The sequence below is a fragment of the Taudactylus pleione genome, unplaced genomic scaffold (assembly GCF_031769625.1).
Source record: "Taudactylus pleione unplaced genomic scaffold, aTauple2 ptg000089l, whole genome shotgun sequence".
Taxonomy (NCBI): Eukaryota; Metazoa; Chordata; class Amphibia; order Anura; family Myobatrachidae; genus Taudactylus; species Taudactylus pleione.
The window spans coordinates 632,116-651,544 of NW_028284491.1; the positions used below are offsets into that span (position 1 = coordinate 632,116).

Here is a 19,429-nt window from a genome sequence, read left to right on the forward strand (position 1 = left end):
AGATGTATGAAGCGGTATAAGCGCACGTTATGTGCGCTGATACCGCTTCTCCCCGATGTATGATCGGGGGGCTGGGCGGTAAATGACAGAGGCGCTATGCGCCCCTGTCATTATCAGCGCTGCTATCTGCAAGATAGCGCCAATAGCCTGAGCCATGTACGAAAGGTCAGATCGCCTGACCGTTCGGTCCCCTGTAGCTGTCGTTATCGACAGCTACAGCCTGTCGCTGTCCTATCTCCATAGCAGGGACTGCGCTGTCCCTGCTGCGGCGGCTGCCGGCTCCAGGCTGCACGCGGGGATCTCGCAATACTTGCGAGATCCCGCGCATGCTCAGTGGAGCCGGCCGGGACAGAGACACATCTCATCAGCACTAGGCTGATGCGCTGCTGTCTCTAGCGGGTAGTGCCGGAGGGGGGATTTAACTCTCCCCCTCTCCGGCCGATGAGATGTTCTTACATCTCATCGGTAGTGCTTCCTGCTTCGCCTCGGTAAAGAGGCGAAGCGGGAAGCGTTATAGCGGCACGTTAAGTGCCGCTATCATACATCTACCCCAGTATCTCTATGGTTCTCAGTATTATTGTGGTATGATCTGCCTGTCGCATACAGGCTTTTGATCTGTTTATCACTCGTAACAGAACCAATTTTACCTATAATGTGTTCACTTTCCTGCGGTTATGGTTATTAACAAATTGTATCTTATTGGTTGATTTCTATCATATTTTGTTGCGGATGGTAATATCTTGTTACAATAGTAACAGTTACCATCTATTACTGAGGGATAGTTATAAGTGGTTACAGTAGTCACTGAGCTAAATGTTCCGTCTAATATTCTTTACTTGGGGGGAGAATTCTCCTTTCACCTCCGCGACAGTGTGATAATGTGTAATCTACACAGTTATTTCTCTCAGTAACAACCATATACTGCAGTCCGTATAATCTCCGCTCACTTCTATTAAGCCATCTAAATATCAGTTACATGTGACCAGCGGTATGAGTATGAAACGCCAACGCGCGTTTCGCCTGGCGCTACTTTATCAAGGCAGTTCTAACTTGACTGCCGATATCCATCCTCATTTATCCCCCGGGTCACGTCTTCATTGTTCCGTTTGAATCTCATGCTGCCGCCTAGGTCTCTATTGGTTATATTCCTCCATCTTTGGTGTGTGCCGCTACGGAGTTCCCTTAGTTTGTATGTAGCTCCCGGTAACAAACCTTTGGAACTATTACGTCACATATGTGTTTGTCAATTAAATATGTCTTTATAAAAAATATATATGTATAATATCATCCAAATATTTAAATGTCTCTGACCAGATTATTGGGATATATCTCCCTATCTCATGAATCATCATGGATTAATATAAATATTTTTTTAACATGGGTATTACATATAGTATCACTACCTCTTTAATTACAAATGTACTCTTATAAAAGTAACATGGTGTATGAATTCACTGCTTATTCATATATATCTAGGCAATTGTTAAAAGAACAATTCCTCATTGGAATATATTATTTCTAAATAATTATTCAATTTTCTTAACCCGATGAAACATAATATACCCTATTTATATTTAATTATAGTGAAATAGTGTTGTATTCTCTGTGAATCTGCTCATAAGTGTTAGTGAAAAAGGCAAATGTAAATAATAATTCTAGTATTAATAACAAGTGTTTAAAAAATGTATTAATAACTCGTGACTAATGTACTTGTTCAAACAAATAGTAAGTGAAGTGATAATAAACAGAAATGTCATAATTATTTATGTATAAAAATAGTGAACAGTATATAGTGTAGAAATCAAATGATATCTATTAATTGATAATGTAGTGTGTTTGTATAATCCCTATCCTGAGTGAATAATGTAAGGTATACTGTCTCATTATTAGTATGTATATTAAATATGATATTCACATTCTAAATAAAATACGACAATATCGGCTGGCTGAGTGACCCATGGGATCATGCAAGCCGGCTGCCACACAAGAAAGAGGCCTCTCCCCCCCCCCCCCCTCCTCCAACTGCGGCGACACGGGAAATGGAGGCCATCGCCACCCCCTCCTGCTCACAAACGGCAGCTGACTGTCAGACACCGACAGTCTGCTGCCGCTCTGTGTGATCACGCAGGGCCCGTACTGCACATGCATACGGGCTCGGGGCCTGCACAGATTTTCGACCATCGGAAATCTGCATTCAGCAGTGAATAAGGCCCTCAGTACCATATCTACAACTTTGATTCTAAAACAATATCTGCTACTGTTCCAGTATAATAAAGTGATCTCATTCCTGTGCCCGCCTTCGGGCAATCACTACCAACAGTTCCACTCTCTTCTCTCAACACATGAGGAATAGTTGGCCCAGCTTCAAACATGTCTCTTCAGTTTCCACTTCAGCCTCACACGCCTGTTCCAGCTAAACCCAACCCTCAGGCGGAACAATTTCAGACCATTCACTTTTAGCTGGTAATGCCAGGAAATGTACATTTGAAAACAATCCCAGTTGGATACATTCAAATCACATGTAATAGGAAAAGTAAAGGCATGGGAAGAAAGAGGAGGACTTGCTCATCAAAGACACCATTCCACAAATTAGCAGATAAGAAATGATGTATTACATTCTGGAATCTGTAGTGCCCCAAGCCACGTAGCTCACTGTGTTATCATTTTTGTGCATTTTGCAATGTTACATTTTTTTATTTTGTTTTCATGAATATGGGTTTTTAGAAATAAATTACATTTCAGTCTAAAATTTCTTCCTTTTGTTTCTTCCTACAGATGCCCCGGAAGGAGAAAGAGGCTTCTTACAAAGAGGTTACGCTTTTGGCTAAGATGAAACACCCAAATATTGTGTCCTTTTTTGCTTCAATAGAAGGTTTGTTGATGTTTGAAATAAACTACATTAATAAACGTTCTTCCTGATGGAAAGGGATAGAGGTGACATAGGAATGTGCCATGGTAATAATTATTAAACAATTTAATCTGCCATTTCAAGTAATATAATTATAGTAATACTTATTATTCATATAGGAGTAGTTTATTTATCCCAAATATTCTTAAGTCCCTTTTATTGCTTTCTTCTGCATCTCTTGAGAGTTATATTACTCAGCTGAGAGAGGCAAATATAAGTATTCAAAATGGCTGCCCTTCAAGAGGGACCAATGGGGAATATCTACAAGACCTAGTGCACATAAAATGTGCCCCAGCCCATAGCAACCAATCAGAACGTGTAGTTGGCTAGTGCCATTTATAACATGAATGCAAGGACCTAATTAATTCCTGTGGATCACAATAGCCTTTTTCAAGGCAACAGTTATTTAAGGTCACTCTGTTTATTTTCATAAAACATTTTTTCATTGCAGAGAAGAACAATCTGTACATTGTGATGGAGTACTGTGACTGTGGAGATCTGATGAAGAGGATAAATAAGCAGCGGGGTATTCTCTTTGATGAAGACCAGGTAGGCACTCTTTCTGCTGAGATTTTAATATTTGGTTTAATGACTTAATTATGCTACCCACAGGGTGTGCTTTTGGCAGATAAATGTAACCATTCTGTTAAGAGTATGCCTAGCAGTGCTGGAATCTGGTTGACAAACATGAATAAGGTGAAGATTTATCATACCTTCTAAGTCAGAGGACACATGGAGAAGTTGCCCATAGCAACCAGATTCTAGCTGTCATTTATTTAGTAAATTATATAACATGATAGAATCTGAGTAGTTACTACGGGCAATTTCTCCACTTTTCTTCTCTAGATGGCTTGTTAAATCTCCCCCATTATAGGAGCTAGTTGCAAAATAATTTAAAAGTGTAAGGGATCAATGTACTAACATGCCCCTTTTCTCAGTGCTAGAGAGATCCTACATCACCACTTATCACAGTGATACAGGATGTTTTAGCTCTGAGTTCTGGTAACTAACCTCTCTGGCGACCTCTGTGCTGAGGCGTCACTCAGGGCGGTGACACCAAGTGTGGCACTTACCGATGCCTCTCGTGCTCCAAAGTGGGCGTGGCCTCGTACCTGCAAGGTCATGCCCCTGGTATGTGCTGGTTTATGGGCGTGACCATGTGTCATGCCATTGTTTTCGTCGCGCTGGGGGCTTGCCCAGCGCTCTGGGATCTCAGCCTCTCGCAGCGCAGTGTGGATGATGTGCGCATGTGCACACCATCCATCACCGCTGAATAACTGTTTGGTGACATCATCCAAGGGGGTGACACCAAAGTAATAGAGCGGCTCTGCTATTTTGGTGTCACCCCCTCGGATGGTGTCACCCGGTGTGGCCCACACCTCCTTAGTGACGACACTGCCTCTGTGCTGCATGTACGGAATGACTCTCAGCGGCTGTGCTGCGCATGTACAAGATCTTGCAAAAACTATAAGTCCTCATTCAGAACCAAAGCTGCAAGAGCGAGGAGCATCCGGAAGGGGAAGTGGGAATGGTTAAATAAACCATAATGCATCCTCAGATGGCGCTGCTTGTTAGTGGGTAAGCCATGAAAAGGTCAGCTTTTTGACACTTAGTAAGTGCCCATAATGCTTCGCCACCGTAGGCTTACGGCGTTGTTAACAGAAGTAGAAGACTCTGCTGGAGAAATCTTTGGGGGCGATTTAATTGTTTTGTGGACGGCGATAGTTAATGGGCTCCCAGTGTTGCAATTCAATTGTTCTGGACGACCATCAATTATTGCGGTCTTCACGCCCGATTAGACCGGGTTTGGCCACGTAAAATGGCTAAACTTTTCTAAAGTCCTTATTAGGGCACCCAAACCACTATTTGGGAGCCCTAACCATGGGTTTATCGCACATTTTTGCTGAAACTCTCCTAAGGGTGCAAGCAGAAATTTCAGCGGCTATCGCGCTTGAACGGAGCAACAATTGAATTGCTCCGTCTGCGTCCAAAAAAAATTGCTGCCTATGAAATAATTGAATCGCCACCTCTGAGAGAGATTAAAAGTGGAGATGTATCCCATTACAACCAATCAGCTCCTAGCTATCATTTATCCAGCATATTCTAAAAACAACAGTTAGAAGCTGATTGGTTGCTATGGGCAACTTCTCCACTTTATCTCTGGCGAAAGTTTGCTACAGTACACCGTTCTCTGCTTGCCTTCATAATAACACTTTCACTGGGAATTACATCGCTTTACAATATTTATATTATTTTGTGGCTGTTTTCAATATCTGTTTTTTTTCTATATGTCAGGCTTTTTAGAATTTCCCTCTGTAGGAATAGTCAGATAATTTCTGATTGGTGATCCAATGAAAGATTAGTTGACCTGTTCATGGGTAAGAAAAACTTTGAATCACAATCTTATCGTTGTACTTTGGACACTGGAGATAAATATCACTGGTGCTTGCCCATATTTAATGAAGATGATGAGGCAATATTCAATAGAACTGTATTATGAGTATCTAAATCACTGTTAATGCCCTGCAGTAGACATCATTAGCCCTAACAAACCTTCAAGAGTAAATGTTGATATTCATTACAGATCCTCAGCTGGTTTGTGCAGATTTCTTTGGGTCTGAAGCACATCCATGATCGCAAAGTCCTTCACAGAGACATTAAGGCACAGGTACAATTTATATGATTATACACTGGAGGTAGATGAGATGATGATCTACCGCAGAACTCTACCATGATATCCTCATATCATCTACCTTGCCTTGCAGAATATATTTCTCACCAGTAATGGAACGTTGGCCAAACTGGGAGATTTTGGCATCGCAAGAATGTTGAATAAGTAAGTTTGACTTATACATTTATTATGTTTTGTTTATGTACCACGGGGGGAGGGTTACATAAACACAGGTACTGTGACAATAAGTAATCTAATTAGCTTTTGTTTAAACAGTAAGTGTGCCCATCCACTAGGCGATTAAACCTAGCGATTGAGCGATAACGACCTTCGTTATCGCTCAATCGCTTGGTAAAATCCTGCAAATCGGGCAGCAAGATGTTAAAAATGACCAGCGATGTGCATTCCCGCTTGTCGTTTTTAACATCTATCATCGCCCGAACATGTTGGTCAACCTGACAATCGCCATCAGGTTGCCATGTTCGGGGATGATTGATCTGCATACACTGAACGTCTGAATGTTCAGTGTATGCACTTCACCCCTAGGGGGACGACGGCACGATTATGATGTCGTAATTGTGCCGTCGTCCCCGCATCAAGTAGTGGATGGGCAGCACATGAGTCATTTATAAATCTGCAAGAAACGTGGGCTCATGGATTACACATTGCTAATCAGAATTCAGAGATGGGCGCATTGACGATGTTTTTACAAATGGCCAATGTTCTATTTTACTGTGCTTGTGTCGGAGTCGCATGTGCCGTGACGGCGGCCACAGAGAGGATTTATTTGCGAAGTGATTGACAGTCAGGAACCGTTTGATGGCAGTAGCGGGTTGGCAACACAAACGCAGGTGTGTCAGGAATGCTTCCATGTGCCATTCTGCGCGACCACAGAGTTACTCAGAAGTCCGATGATCGAGCAATGTGCGTCCAGTGGTTTCGTCCATGTACGCAAGCGGCGGATCTGCAGTGCTGACGGTGATCTTCTCAATACAAATTCCAGCGACTGATATTTGAATATTTTCGCATGGCCACAGCTTACGGGGTTTGCGTCCATCTCTGTATCAGGATCTGGGCCTGATTCAGAGCCGCTAGTCACCCACAGCTATAGCGAGCGGCCATGATGATGGTCGCGATGGTCAAGACCATCGCAACCTTCGGGCTTGCGACGAGACCCTTGTGGTAGGGTCTCGTTCATCGCAAGCCCCAGAGAGCTTTTGGCTCTAACAGAGCCGAAAGCTCTCCACTGACATCACTTGTGATGTCAGTGGGGCCGCCCCCAAACGGCAGGCGTTCTCATGGGAATGCCTCCGTTTGGACAGCCACCCCCTCCGGGCCCGCCCACCAAAGGGGGCGAGCTGTCACTCAACATCGACAGCTCGCCCCCTTTGGTTCGAGACCGGGAGCGACGGAGTGCCCGTCGCTAGCCGGGTCTCGCGCATGTGCGCGACGGAGCCGGCTCCGTCGTGCGCATGCGCTGTGGGCAACCATCGACCCTGTTGCGAGTGCTCAGCGCTTGCGACCGAGTCTGAATCAGGCCCTCTGTTTGTTGGATTGTGGACCATTATGGGAATACTCATGCCAGAAAAATTTGATCAGTCACTTTAAAGCCCAACGTACTCTCACTTATTTCATGTGTCATATTTGTACTTTCTTATCTATTGTTTGTTTTGTACATGTGCAGAATTACACCTGTAAATGTGATTTTATCTTTAAAAAGTGCCCTGTGGAAAGTATAGGCTAATGCCGGACCTCTGACAGCTCTTCTGACATGTACAAATCAAGTCATTTTATGGGGGAGGTCTCTGCGTTTAAATAATATGTATTAAAATACATGTATGCCTGCAACTAACCCACATTATTCAATACCTCAACTTCTCCCATCAGATGGTTATAAAGTTTGCACAACGTAATTGATGCAATACTGACATACTGAGCCACCTGCTTTCCAGTACAAATGTATTATTACAAAAATAGATGTCACAAGCCAGCAGTCATGTTCTGTGCTCGTATCGAGGGTTGGACTGGCCCACTGGTGTACAGGGGAAATGCCTGGTGGGCCCCACTGCCTGTATGTCCCTCCTCTAGGGGTCAGGTTCCAGACCATGCACTCAAATTATACACCGCTACTCTACCAGAAGGTCAGCAAAATGGTGGAGCAGGGCCATGGGTGAACTTGGTTTGTTTCTATGGCAACTACACCAATATTAGCCCTCCTGCCAATCAAAGTAGGCTATCCTGACAAACCCCTGTGCCCTCATTTATAAAGGTGACTGTGTCCTCTTTAATAGTTGTCCAAGTTCCTATGTAGTGGCTGAATACACCCCGTCTAGTGGCTGGCCATGCCCCTTAATCTTGGGCCACTGCATTCCCTGCTGGGCCCTTTATGCCCTAATCTGACACTGCTCACATTTCTGGAGCTTTACAAATGACTCTTTATATTTGCTAAGTTGATAAAATTACTAATAATGAGTTTTGCCTTTTGATATTTCCACCAAAGCACGATGGAGCTGGCTCGCACATGCGTAGGGACTCCTTATTATCTATCTCCAGAGATCTGTGAAAACCGACCCTATAACAACAAAACGTAAGTTACTATTTAGAAGACTATTGGGCCCTATTTACTGTTATGCTGTGACAACCACAGATATTCTATCACAGTTTATTCTATAGAATAGATAATAAGTTATTGCAGCAAATTCCTTACAGAATATTGCCGTAGTAGCAGAGCGATACTGGCTAGCGGCAGTAAGAGTACTGTTACCACTTCACAACCCAGTCTTCAGTTGATCTGGCCATGTGTGACCGGGCTTTGCTAGGTCACGCATGCTCAGTAAAACTGGAAGCCCTAACTTGTGCTTCCGGTTCCACTGGCGGAAAAAACAAATTAAATAAAAAAAATCACAATTATTAATCACCTTGAATAAAAAAAAATGGTGAGTTGCATGGAATACTTATCCTCTACGATCATTTTATTGGTGCCTGTTCTAAGTATGTCATTCAAATATGTGTTTTTGTTTAGTTTTTTTATCTACCTGTTGACTTTCAATAAATAGTTAAAAATGAAAAAATACTTATTAAAATAATAATTTTTTATTTTATTATTCCCTCCATCTCTATCTCCATCTTAAGATGTCTGCATCAATAGCGACAGGAAGATCCTTCTTAATGGGCCTCCCAAGCACCGTTCCCCCGGGAATAACTGGTGAATCTTCTCCAGTGGGGTTACCGCCAGTGATAGCCCTTAATAGATAACTAGAGGCCCTGTCTCCTGTGAAAAATAAAATTTTCTCATCAGAGAGGGCATTTTTTTTTCCTTTTAGTATACAGACTATATTAAGTTGCTGTCTTCATTCAGGTGTGTATGTATGTATGTATGTGTGTATGTATGTATGTGTGTGTGTGTGTATATATATATATATATAATAAAACTGATGTAAAGCGCACTGTGCTAAGTAAACACAACCAAAGTGTAAATGATAAACTGAGCAATATCAATATATAAACGTAATGTGCAATTATCGCAATATAAAGTGTATAACGTGCATATAGAATAAAGTGAAAATCAAGTTCTTATAATCATAAAATATATATATAAATTTAATTACAAAGAAACTCTGAATATACAAGGCAACAACATACAATAGAAATAAAAATGCCACTGGCAGATGTTAAAAAACAGTTAGCATAAGAGAATAAAAAGGGGGGGAGAGAGGAAATAAATAGGGAATGGCTTATCTGGATATTAAAGGTAAGTTCATGGAAGGCGGAATCAGGAGTTTCCAACGCGTTTCGTCCGATTGTTGGACTTCTTCAAGGGATGTGTAACTCCTGTGGAGTATCTGGTATAAATACCCACATGCTGGGACCAGTGGCATTTTTATTTCTATTGTATGTTGTTGCCTTGTATATTCAGAGTTTTTTTGTAATTAAATTTATATATATTTTTTATGATTATAAGAACTTGATTTTCACTTTATTCTATATGCACGTTATACACTTTATATTGCGATAATTGCACATTACGTTTATATATTGATATTGCTCAGTTTATAATTTACACTTTGGTTGTGTTTACTTAGCACAGTGCGCTTTACATCAGTTTTATTATTTATATACTTTTCTTTTAACAAATCACCATTGTTAATATTTTTACTGATAAGCTGACACCCACACCTATGGGGAGTGCTTTGTTGGGAAAAAACTTATCACCTGAATAACGGGTTTTAACTTTAATTAAAGGAATCTCATTTCTCTTTGGCGCTATAATTTCTCATACATACATACATACATACATACATACATACATACATATATATATATATATATATATATATATATATATATACATACACATTTACTAAAGTGAGAGTTTTTAGAAGTGGAGATGTTGTCCATAGCAACCAATCAGATTCTAGCTATTATCTTCTAGAAGGTGCTAGTAACATGTTAAGTAGAATCCGATTGGTTGCTATGGGCATTATCTCCACTTCTAAAAACTCTCACTTTAGTAAATATAACCCCCAGTGTCCAGGCTGTTTCTTGAATTAATTTTCTAATCTGCCTTTGTTTTAGGGATGTCTGGTCATTAGGATGTGTGCTGTATGAACTGTGTACACTTAAACACCCGGTGAGTAGTATATATTTTGTGATCTAGGCACAATGTATTGTTTTGGATAGAAAACAGTGCATCTTGCATTCTGAGCTTAGATACTTGTTTGCAGCTGAATTCCTGGGGAAATAAAATAAATATTTCTCCAATGTGCAGTCTTATTTACTTTAATTTGACATTCTTTACTGTCATTTCATACATAAAGGTTTTTTCTAGAACATTGCTTTAAATATTTGGCTATTTAAATATATCACATTAGAAGATGTTACTAGGGCTGTGGGGGGCGACCCTTTCTATGCATGGTTGCAGCATTGAGGAACAATGCCCAAACCAAATTTCAGTTTGCAGAATGAGACAGAATAGACGGCACCCATGCTAGAGTGGAAAGATAATCACAGGACGTATGGCAAGGTTGCAAAATAAAGTGATTTGTGCTTTACATCGGTTGTGTACTGCTCATGTCCACCAGAGAGCAGCACCTGACTTGTGAATAGAAATCCGGCCTTATAAATGTAATGCGGTCCATACACGGTGCAATAAAGTAGCCAATCCGATGGATTGGAACGATATTGCACCGTGTATGGGCCTGATTTCGTACAAAGTGCGCTCCCGTGGGGTCGTACATTGCATCGCCTGTTCGCACTGCAGAACCATGCAATCAGGGGATGCGATGTATTGTTTCGCGGGTGAGGGAGGGGGGATCCGGCATATCGGACGGTCGGCCACCCGATCGCACCGTGTGCGCGGAACTCCCGATATGTCGGACGCTGGCTCCCCCGTCGCCTCATCGTACCATGCATGGCCGGCCTTACAGTGCCTACACACATGGCGATGTGCTCACGATCCAATGATGTGTACGATTTCTCCTTGAACTCTCCCCGGGAGCTCCCCGGCAGGTGTGGGCACGACTTGGTCTGAAAAAGCTGCCAATTTGACACACTGTCTATCGTGCCTCCTAAACTATCCAGTGCATCATGACTTGAGAATGTCAGATCTGCCCTACAGCACGGCAGATCTGAAGATGCGATGTGCGACCTGCGGGGACACGCATCGTGATCGTGAGTGGGGACTCACGATTTGGGCATTTCTACTTCAGGGTCCATAGGGGGTCCACAGGGTTGACCTTGGGGGTATAGGTTGGGAACCAAATCCGGGCACCACGCAATTAAAGCTTTTAGCTCCCAGGATGCACTTGGGTCCACTCTCCCTATAACCCCACCCCCAAGCCAGAGGCACCTCAGTTTAAGTTGGTGCCCGGCCGGAATCGGGTCACAGTTTAGTGCAGTGGGGAGCTGATTAGCAGCCCCTAAGCTCTATGTTTTCTAAAGGACAGAGTTTTTTATTTTTCCTTTGGATTCTTCAGAGCGGCAGCGTCAGACTGTCCATAGGACGTCTAAGCTGCCGCTCCGTCACCCCGCTGGCGCTGAGACGCCAGTACAGATCTGGGGATCTCAGCGGGACCCCAGAGTCTGTACTAGCCGGACTCTGCGGGCGCCCAGGACTGCTGCCGGATCCACGGGGAGCAGGTAAGGTCGCGGATCACCGCTTGCGGTGATCCGTGCATTTGAAATGCAGTCCTGTGCCTCCGGTCTCTGGGGACAGACCGGAGGCGCCGGCAGTGGCGGCGGGCCCCCCATACCCCGTGTGTCCACTAGACCACCAGGGACTTAGTGTTCGGTGCAGGGAGCCGGTGTCCCGGGGGTTAATAGCCGGCCAGGGGAGACAGCCTTCCCTGTTACAGCGGCTCCTCCCCTCAGCTCAGCGCGCCTTTCAGTATTATAGTCTGGCGTCGCTGAGCTGCTTCCTCCGCGGGCCACGCTTCTTCTGAGGTCTCCAGCGGCCATTTTCTCTGTGGTGCAGCAAAGATCTCCGGAGATGGCAGTGAGCCCAGTCCCCCTGCGTACCTCACCATCAGGTCAGTGTACACAGCGCTGTAGCCTTCCCAGACACTGAATCTGGGTAAGTTGCATGCAGTGTAATAGTGCAGTATATTATATGACATGTTTATGTATATATGTGTATATCTGCATTGTATGTGACTTATGCTAGTGCTGACTGTCTGTATTCTCTCACCTGTCAGTGTATATCTATCCCTTTCCTTATCTGCCCTAATACAGCTGTACTTGGGGTGGTTCTGAGACTCACATTTATATACTTGTTAATATTTGTGAGGTTTGTCACATACTGTTGCGTGCTGCACGTTGCCATATTTTGAGTGGAACTGTGTGTTGCATACGCTGAAAATGGGTCCCTGCAGCTAATTTTTAGTATCAGTCAGGACCAGTATAGCGCTGCTTGATCACAAGGCTTGGTCAGATATGTCTGACCAGGAGATAGAGCGTTATACTGCACCCATTTTTACTATCCTGCAAGCCATGCGCTGCAGGTGTTAGTGCGGAGGATTTAACTCTTAAAGGGTTCTGTATGTGACGTCATCGGGTGCCGGCCCCTTTCACGACCCCCTTGGGCGGTTTGTTTTCTCGGGATCCTCTTAATTGCGGATCGCCGGGCGGGCCCCATTGTTGTACCTCACTTGGGGTTACTTCACCATACTGCCCTTTTCATCTCAGGGTATCTCGCAGTTTCTTGCACTCTTCCCCTGTGACACAGACTACCGCTCCCTACAGGGGTTTTTCGAGTATATGAATTCCCCCTGGTGCCACAATAGTCTGTCATGCCCCTTGCAGGGATTGCCACAACAGCCACCCTGGGTGGATGTCGTTTTTCTATGAAACGCAAATTGGCGTGGTTACTTCCCACTTGGCTCTACCGTGAACTGGATACTGTTTTGGGCTCTTTCCCTCTTACACGGGGGGAAGCCTATCTCAAGTATTATTATCCCTGCTTTGGGCTGGTGGCAGGTCCATTCTGGTTAGAGTGAATGTTGACCTGCACCTGTATCATGCGGGTGGATCGCATGGCGGGACTCTGGCTGTTGCCAGATATGAGGTATTACAACAGTGTTTGGTCTCCTGTCCCAAATTCCCTGAGGGTCATCATGAGCCCCTCCTGGGGTGGATGGGCTTGTTACTCGTCTGATTACAGACGTTACTACGCCTCCCATTCCTGCGTGGTCGGATTCTTCTGATCCGTAGGTGGTAACTCTGCCTGAATTCAGTATACTCGCTTTCAGGGGTTGTTACCCATCCTACCATGGCTATAGCATGGTTGGTTAATACTATTGCATACTGAGCTGATGCATTTGTAATGTTTTTTCCCCTCCAACACGTCTGGGGTTCAAATGTATTTGGTCGCTCACGTAATATATGCAGTTGTCATAGGTGGACATGCCTATATTGGATACCAGCTCCTAACTTTCAGAGTTCCGGCTGCGACGGTATCCTCTGTAATACCCTATGGCTGCGCTCTGGGAATGCAGAGGTGCAGATACCATCTATAGGGTATATCTTGTTGGGTCCTGACCTTGACAGTGGCAGTACAAATTTCCCGCCTTCAGCTATGCTCACTATAGGGCCTCAGACTATTAAGTCTTTTTGTCCTCTGGGTCAGCCTAAAGGTCTGTTTCTTCATAGACTGTCGACCTTTACAAGGGCCGACATATCCAGTTCCGAGCAGGCCTGGACTGCCAGCCGATCCTGCTTCTGAACCTACGGATATAGCGTCAGCCTGACGAGACAGGCCTACCAATGTTGGCTGGACGGCCTCGTATGTCTTCTTCAGGGGCCTACCCATGGGTAGGCCTTTCTGTTATTGATGCTTGTTTTTTCTCGGGCCATGTAACCCTCGTGGGTGGCTCGCTGTGGCGCCTTGGCTGTTTTGCCTTGCTAGATGGCCACGTGGTCTTCTGTCCACACCTTTTTAAGGTTCTAGGCATTGGTTTCCTTTGCCTCTCCGGATGCTTCCTTTTTGGCGGCGGATTCTCCTCTCAGCACAGGAGCGTCCCCTCCCTTGGTTGAACTGCTTTGGGACATCCCCAAGGTCAACCCTGTGGACCCCCTATGGACCCTGAAGTAGAAAACAAGAGATATGGTAAGAACTTACCTTTGTTATCTCTGTTTCTACGAAGTCCATAGGGTCCACAGGGCGCCCGCCTTGACGCACCTGGCTTCGAATGGGCTGTGTGGCTGGTCACCGGTTTTCCATCTCCCATTTCTGTGAGTATGGTTATCGAGTGTTCCAGTTTTCTCTCTCTTTTTCTCTCCTCCTCCGGCCTTTGGCTACTTACAAACTGAGGTGCCTCTGGCTTGGGGGTGGGGTTATAGGGAGAGTGGACCCAAGTGCATCCTGGGAGCTAAAAGCTTTAACTGCGTGGTGCCCGGATTTGGTTCCCAACCTATACCCCCAAGGTCAACCCTGTGGACCCTATGGACTTCGTAGAAACAGAGATAACAAAGGTAAGTTCTTACCATATCTCTTGTTATTTTACACGATCTGTCGTTCCGATGCATCGGAATCGGGTAAAATATCGCCATGTGTGTAGGCACCTTTAGTCAGACAGTGTCTCGGTGATGTCGCTGGTTCAGCGCTGATGCTTGATATCTCTAACGTATATGTAGGGAGCAGGCTCACTTTATTTTTCGGGGGCATTCTGTTTGTAACTGTAATGATAATAGTTATTTTTTTTGTTTCTTTAATTACAAAATATTTTTATTAAGTTTGATTCGAACAACTTAAGACAGCTGGTGCTGAAAATCTGCCGTGGTCATTATGAACCAGTTTCTACAAAGTATTCATACGATCTTAGGATCCTAATCTCTCAGCTCTTTAAAATATCCACACGGGACCGACCATCCATCAACACCATATTGAAGAAGCCTTTTCTAGAGAAACGTATAAACAATTTTCTGAGTCCAGAGGTGAGTAGAATAAGGTGCCACTTTTATAATCTCTGATATCACTTAGTCACTTTAATTTAATTTAATAATGGATTTACTGCACTGGATTGCCACAGATAGCATGGAGTAACTGGATGAGAGCGCTTCTTGACTGGAGTGTAATTTTTTTATAAAAACCCTACATTTGTTCTAATTTACACTGATTATACAGCAATTCATAAATAACTATGGATGTCACCTGCTGGTTTTCTAGCTAATAAAGGAGGAGTTTAGCCATACAGTACTGCACAGGAAACAGTCTACACCAGTGAAGCAGCCACGAGAGCCTATCGCACCTAAGCAGTCTCCAGGTAACAAACAGTTATATAAATGCCTTTTATTTTTTTTAATATATACATGTATTTGACTGATGTAAATATAAGACTTCACCTAGTTGCTATTTAAGGTTACAGTTCTAGTAACCATTTTGAAATTTTCTTTAATATGCAGTCTTGCATAATACTTAACATTTACCCATATCCATGACAAAGCAAACTATCGATTCACTGAGGCCTGAGCTGTGTTTCACAATGACTGTTGTGAGGGAATCACTTTGTGTCATATTCCTCTGTAGTCTTGTTTGTCTCTACTGAATTCATAATTGTAATTCTCGTGATATTGGTTTAGACCACAAAATGGCTGCCTCAAGTGGATAGGCAATACACACATTTTCTCCTTCATCCACTAGGGGACACTGGAGTCTCAGTACAGTGGGGTATAGATGTGGAATAACTGGGAGCTGGCACTTTAATAAATCTGAATAGTAGCTAGCTCCTCCCCCTCTATACCCCCTTACAGGTCAGTCTTTTTTTTTTTTTTTTCAATATTCAATTTTTATTGATTTTCAAAGAGAAATTTTGGACATATATATAATAAAAACATACAGAAAATACACAATAACAATAGAAATAAAATAAACAATAATAACTAACAGAGAGAAAAAATAAATAAAGTAAAAATTGGGGAAAAAATTAAATTACATAAACTGACTCCACTTAGAAAGGTACATACAGTATAATTATATCTTTGACTCCGTATAGCTTCTTAAATACAGATACCAAAAATATAGCACTGATATGAGGAACATACATTCACTTAGTCGTGACCTCTTCCTTATCCAATCACTTTTCCATACTCAGCTCGATACTCAATATTACCATATAACCTTATTGTAAATTATATCAAATAAAATCTAGAAAATATTATTATATTGTTTAATTCACACAGTCATCCTGTCCACCTTTATGATTTCTGTATTCGGGAATAATATTAGATTTCCACTGCTGAGCTATTAGTAATTTTGTAGAGATTAATATATGTCCCAAAACATAACGATCACTTTTGGATATGGGACCCCGATATATATGGAACATAGCTATTAAAGGATCCGGATCTATAGAAATCTTCAAAACCCGGGTTATGAGATTAAATACTTGGTTCCAAAGTGATTGAACCATGGGACATGTCCAGAACACGTGTGGTAGTGTACCCACCATCCCACAATGTCTCCAACAGAGATTGGAAACCGAAGGCCAAATCTTATGAAGTTTCTCTGGGGTTAGGTACCATCTATGTAGCAATTTATAGTACTGTTCTACATGAGAAACACATTTTGAGAGTGCAAAACAGTTACGGAAAACTAACTGCCAATCTTCTTCAGTCAAAGAGCATGACAGATCTGATTCCCATTTAATCAGGGAGGAAAATTTAGAGGGTTTTATGGAATCAGTTATAAGAGAGTACCACCAGGTTATGCCACCCTTAGATGTAATTGTATCCATCCTTTTCTTTAAATATTGAGGTATTTTACTAATATGGTGAGGGGCATTAATTACATTATATAACCAGTGACGTAATTGTAAAAATTTAAAGAAATCTTTTGTCGGAATAGAAAACTTCTCACAAATCTGAGCAAAGGAGTTCAACTTGTCTTCAGTAGTTACATCACCAAGGGAAAGTGCCCCCCTTTCTATCCAATTATCAAAACACAAATTCGGAATAAGGGTCGCAATTCCCCTAAGGGAGAGGTTAGTAGTGGGAAGAGAAAAGTCATTCAGTCTAGAAACTACTTCGAGCCAAGCCTTCCTAGTGGACATGATAGTTGTTAAATACTTTGGACTGTTGATATTACTGGATTGAGGCAGCCATAGCATATCAGTCAAAGGTAGTGGGAGTATTGCGTCCCTCTCTAACATAACCCATATTTTTGGCTTGTCAAATTCGAACCAATCTCCAATTTGGCTCATTAAACATGCTAATTGATATATTTGCAAATTTGGAAATGCCAATCCCCCATTCTGTTTTGGTAAGGATAAAATATTCCTAGCTATTCTAGGCTTCTTACTATTCCAGACATATGTAATAAACAGTTTATGAAATTTATCCAATACATATCTTGGAACCAGCACCGGAATTGTTCTAAAAAGATACATCAGCTTGGGAAGAAGCATCATTTTTAATACAGCAATTCGTCCCAGCCAAGAAACCTCCTGCAGCATCCAATCTTTCAGTAATAAAGATAGCGTGTTCAATAAAGGAAGGTAATTCCTGGATATTATATTAGAAATATGGGGTGTAATTTGGATCCTTAAGTATTTAAGGCTCCTAGTTTTCCAAACATATGAGTAAGATGCCTTGAGCGAGATGAGCATATTTGGTTCAGTATTGATCGGGAGAGCTTCAGTCTTGGCTGTGTTCAATTTATAATATGAAACATGCGAATAATTCACTAGTAAGTCATGGAGCTTTGATAAACTAGAAATGGGATGGGTGAGGGTCAATAGCACATCATCTGCAAATAAACATATTTTATTGTGTACTCCTGCAACGATAGGTCCTTGAATATCTGATGTGGATCTGATAGACTCTGCCAAAGGTTCAATAGCTAGCGCAAATATTAGCGGGGATAATGGACAGCCCTGGCGAGTGCCGTTAGTTATATCAAACCCATTGGAAAGCATACCATTTGAAAACACTTTGGCTGTGGGATTAGAGTACAGGGCCATTATAGAGGACAAGGCTCTATTACCTATTCCAAAGCGCTGTAACACCGCCGTTAAATAGCCCCAGTGGAGTCTATCGAAAGCCTTCTCCGCATCCAGGGAAAGCACCAACAATGGCTCACCCGAATCGGAGAAGGTCTCAATCAAATCTATTACTCGTCTGGTGCTGTCAGGGGCTTGGCGGCCCAAGACAAACCCCACTTGATCTTGGTGAATCAGGGATGGTAAAAGTAATTTCAATCTATTTGCAGTCAATTTTGCGTAGATCTTAATATCCGTATTTAATAATGCTATCGGGCGATAATTGGAAATAAGGGAGGGGTTCTTATTTGGTTTTGGAAATGCCACTAATCTGGCTTCCAACATTTCCTTGGGTAGAGAGCCGCATTCTGAAACTTTATTAAACAGATTTACCAATATGGGATTCAGCAACTCTCTGAATTCTTTATAAAATTTATTGATAAACCCATCTGGTCCCGGAGCTTTTTCTAAGGGTAGAGATTTAATCACTTCATCTACCTCTTTGATCGACCATGACTCATTCAGGGAAGCGACAGCTGTGTCATCTAAGGAAGGGAGTCGTATGGTATTCAGGAATTTATCAATATCTATCGTGGTCGGTTGGGGAGTTAACAGATCATCTTTTAAATTATATCATTTAGAATAATAGTCGGCAAAGGCGTTTGTTATTTCAAAAGGGTCGGTTACTTTAGTTCCTTTGGAATTGTAAATCATCTTAACTCGTTCCTTAGCTATTTTGCTCCTTAATTTCCTTGCCAACATTCTTCCCGCCCTGTCGCCATGGATATAGTATTTCTGTTTTAATTTAAAAATGTTTCTATGGACTACTTCCAAAGCCAGTACATTCCACTCCTCTCTAGTTTTTAAAAGTTCTCAATAAATTTTATCATTAAGAGGTGAAATTTTATGTCTGGCATCCAGGTCAGTCAACTTTACCTCTAAATCTATTCTATTCTTAATAGAGGTTTTCCTAAGTCTCGCCGCTGCTTCAATGGCTGATCCTCTCACCACCGCCTTAAGGGTGCACCAATGATTATCCAAAGAGGTGTCTTCAGGTTTATTTGTTTCCAAGAACAATTTAGTAGATTCCATAATGGTCTGTCTAGCTGTGGGGTTATTCATAAGGTAAGCACCCATACGCCATGGTCTAGGCGGAATCCTATATGATTCAACATCCCATTGTAAGACAATGGCTGAGTGGTCTGACCATGCAACAGGCAATATAATAGCTTTCCTAAATTGCCGTAATGTCCATTTATCTGATAACGCTAAGTCAATCCTTGAATAGGATCGGTGCACATGGGAGTAGAATTTGTAGTCTCTGGTCGTAGGGTTTTTTGCCCTCCAGATATCGTAGATATCATACTCCGATATTATTCT

At 42.5% G+C, this 19,429-nt stretch overlaps 1 protein-coding gene across 1 annotated transcript in view; it reads left to right on the top strand.

Moving 5' to 3' along the window:
* The window catches only part of LOC148527271 (serine/threonine-protein kinase Nek5-like), a 76,887-nt gene that overhangs the window by 14,000 nt on the left and 43,458 nt on the right, over positions 1-19,429 (top strand). Inside the window, 8 exon segments of the mRNA XM_088469090.1 lie at positions 2,776-2,872; positions 3,360-3,457; positions 5,493-5,576; positions 5,674-5,744; positions 8,080-8,166; positions 10,155-10,209; positions 14,808-15,008; positions 15,241-15,337. Of these exon segments, the coding sequence (XP_088325216.1) occupies positions 2,776-2,872; positions 3,360-3,457; positions 5,493-5,576; positions 5,674-5,744; positions 8,080-8,166; positions 10,155-10,209; positions 14,808-15,008; positions 15,241-15,337 (790 nt within the window).